Source organism: Prunus dulcis, chromosome 7 (assembly GCF_902201215.1).
Source record: "Prunus dulcis chromosome 7, ALMONDv2, whole genome shotgun sequence".
In the NCBI taxonomy this organism is placed as follows: Eukaryota; Viridiplantae; Streptophyta; class Magnoliopsida; order Rosales; family Rosaceae; genus Prunus; species Prunus dulcis.
Genome location: NC_047656.1, coordinates 19046145 through 19049735, shown reverse-complemented (window position 1 = coordinate 19049735; position 3591 = coordinate 19046145). Strand labels below are relative to the sequence as shown.

Below are 3591 nucleotides of genomic sequence, written 5' to 3'. Positions count from 1 at the left end.
AGAGAGAGAGAGAGAATCTGGTGGGCTTTGAGCTGTGATTTAGCTGTCTTTTGATGTGTAATCTCTCTCTCTCTCTCTCTCTCTCTCTCTCTCTATTTCACCAGTACAAACTACACAAACACACATCTCCAAAATCCCTAGAAAACAGCCCCCACTCCCTCCCCACCCCTTTCTTCCTCCTCAAACCCCAAACCCCCAAAAACTCTCTCTCTCTCTCTCTTCTTTCCTACATTTTCTTCCTCTCAGATCTCAAGGCCTCCAAAACCCCATTTGCAATCTCAGCAGAGAAAAGAGAGAGAAACAAAGAAAAGGGTTTTTCTTTTTCTGTTTAAATTTTCCTTCTTTCTTTTTTTTGTGAGCTATAAGCTTAAACAAATTTAAAGTGGCATTTGGTGATTCAGATGTCTCATGTGAGATGAAGAAGAAGACCACCCTCCTTGATCTCTCACTTCTTCTCATCACCTTCGTTCTCGCCTCCTCATCACTCTCTGTCGTCTGTGGTGCTCAGGAGTACCACCACCACAACGGCATTATCAGCCATGGAGCTCTCTCCCACGCCGAAGCCCTCTACATCAAGCAGCGCCAGCTCCTCTACTACAGGGACGAGTTCGGCGACCGAGGCGAGCTAGTCACCGTCGACCCATCTCTGGTTTTCGAGAACCAGAGAATCAGAAATGCTTACATAGCTTTACAAGCTTGGAAGCAAGCCATTCTCTCCGACCCGCTTAATCTCACGGGTAATTGGGTCGGATCTAATGTCTGCAACTACACCGGAGTCTTCTGCACAAAAGCCCTAGACAACAGCTCCATCCGAACCGTAGCTGGGATTGATCTCAACCATGGCGACATTGCTGGGTACTTGCCCGAAGAGCTTGGGCTGCTTGCAGATCTCGCATTGTTCCACATCAACTCCAACCGCTTCTGCGGGACTGTGCCTCACAAGTTCAAGCAGCTCAAGCTGCTCTTTGAGCTCGATATCAGCAACAATCGGTTTGCTGGGAAGTTTCCTCGGGTTGTTCTTCAGCTGCCAAAGCTAAAATTTTTGGATCTGAGGTTCAATGAGTTCGAAGGGACTGTGCCCAAGGAGCTGTTCGACAAGGACTTGGACGCCATTTTCATCAACCACAACAGGTTCAGGTTCGATCTGCCGGATAACTTCGGGAACTCGCCGGTCTCCGTCATCGTCCTCGCCAACAACAAGTTCCACGGCTGCGTTCCGGCGAGCCTGGGCAACATGTCGAACCTCAACGAGATCATTCTGATGAACAATGGGTTCAGGTCCTGCTTGCCGGAGGAGATTGGGATGCTCAAGAACTTGACGGTGTTTGATGTGAGCTTCAACCAGTTTTTGGGTTCGCTGCCGGAAACGATTGGAGGGATGGTGAGCTTGGAGCAGCTCAATGTGGCCCACAACTTGCTATCTGGGACGATTCCGGCGAGTATTTGCTCGCTGCCGAGGCTGCAGAATTTCACTTACTCTTACAACTTCTTCACCGGCGAGCCGCCGGTGTGTCTGGGCTTGGCGAGTTTCGATGATAAGAGGAATTGCTTGCCGAATAGGCCGGCGCAGAGGCCGGCGGCGAAGTGTAAGTCGTTCTTGTCTAGGCCTGTGGATTGTAAGTCTTTTAGATGTAAACCCTTTGTTCCTTCTTTGCCTTCTCCTCCTCCGCCGCCGCCGCCGCCTGTTGTGGTTCCTTCACCGCCTCCCCCGGTTGCTTTACCCCAATCGCCACCACCTCCACCGCCACCGGTTTTCTCACCACCCCCACCACCGCCTCCAGTTTACTCACCACCCCCACCACCTCCTTCACCGCTACCCCCACCACCACCACCACCACCTCCACCTCCCCCACCCTCACCTTCCCCACCACCACCACCGCCACCACCTCCCCCATCACCTCCACCACCATCGCCATCACCACCGCCGCCACCAACACCATCGCCACCACCTCCACCGCCACCAACACCATCGCCACCACCTCCACCAACACCATCGCCACCATATTGTGTGCGGCCCCCACCACCACCGCCACCAAATTCACCACCACCACCAGCTCCATTGAGCTCTCCACCTCCACCCTCTCCTTACCTTTACAATTCACCTCCACCCCCACCTCCTCATTCACCACCACCACCTCCACATTCACCACCACCACCTCCACATTCACCCCCACCACCAATTTATCCGTATCCATCACCTCCACCTCCCGTCCATTCCCCACCTCCCCCAGTGTACCAGTCCCCTCCACCACCACCACCACTTTGTATAGAGCCACCCCCTCCACCTTCCCCACCACCACCATGTATTGAGTACTCACCACCACCACCACCACCAACTCCCATTGTGTACTTGCCCCCACCTTCACCCTCACCACCACCTCCTGTCTATTCTTCCCCACCTCCACCAGTCTACCAGTCTCCTTCCTCACCACCACCGGTTCAATACAGTTCTCCACCCCCACCTGTTCACTACAGTTCCCCACCCCCACCACCCCCAATTCCATGTGAAACGCCACCACCTCATTCATCACCACCACCACCGTCGCCACCGGTTCACTACCATTCCCCACCCCCACCGGTTCCTTACAGTTCACCAACACCGCCAATTGTTTATGAAAGCCCACCGCCTCCCACTCCTGTATATGAGGGCCCATTGCCACCCATCTTTGGAGTTTCATACGCGTCTCCTCCGCCACCACCCTTCTATTGATGATTCTTTTGAGAATTTTCCTCCTCTAACCTTTCCTGGATCGTCACATCACACAAAACTACCCAGAGTCAGTATTGGCAGTCACGGCTTCTCTTCCCTCCCCACACCAACTCTTCTTTCTCTTTTGGGCAATTCTCGTCGCTCGTGGAGGAAGAACCAAAAAAAAAGAAAAAAGAATGAAATTTGGGATTGTATGCAATTCTTGAAGTTAATCACCATTTCGGCAACGGCAAACAAATGTCTCAAGAAGCAGAGAAGAGGTGAAAGAATAGATGTAGTATCATCAGTATAGAGTGAGAGAGAGGTAAGAGGAGAAAGTCTCTCCCATATTTATTTGAAATTGTTATGGATATTTGAGTTGTGAAAATAAAAATGGCAGAAAAACATTAGGTTGCAGAGAATGTGTATGTATAGGGATGCATTTGGAGACCGTAATTCAGGCTACAAACACAGCAGCAGCACCTTCCTTCTGCTTCTGCTGCTGCTGCTGCTATTGCTGCTGGGTTTGTGGTGGGTTTTATTGTTATTGTCTCTTTTATATCATAATCATACTTTTGTTTCTTCTCAATTTCCAAATTTTATAGTATAATCATGAACATTTTACATGTATTAATTCTCAGAGTTTACATGTTTCCACTTCCCTTCCAATTTGTTTCTGTTGTGGTATGAGATTGAATGAAAGCTGCCTGTGTCGTTTGTTCAATCTTCACTCAGTCTCCCAAAAAAAGCTTGTTGGGTTGTTGTTGAATGAATAATATTGATATCTGTATCAATCAATCAATCAATCATTCATTAAGCAAATGCAAGACTTTGTTGTTTGTGTCAATGAGATTCTGGGAAATGGAATTGGATTGATGGGGAATTCATGTGGTGATTGCATG

At 49.8% G+C, this 3591-nt stretch overlaps 1 protein-coding gene across 1 annotated transcript; it reads left to right on the top strand.

The window, feature by feature from the left end:
- LOC117634103 (leucine-rich repeat extensin-like protein 4) lies at positions 1–3323 on the top strand. The gene has a single exon (XM_034368025.1). The coding sequence runs from the start codon at positions 416–418 to the stop codon at positions 2708–2710; it is 2295 nt and encodes a 764-aa protein (XP_034223916.1). The 5' UTR covers positions 1–415; the 3' UTR covers positions 2711–3323.
- Positions 3324–3591: the final 268 nt, after the last annotated feature.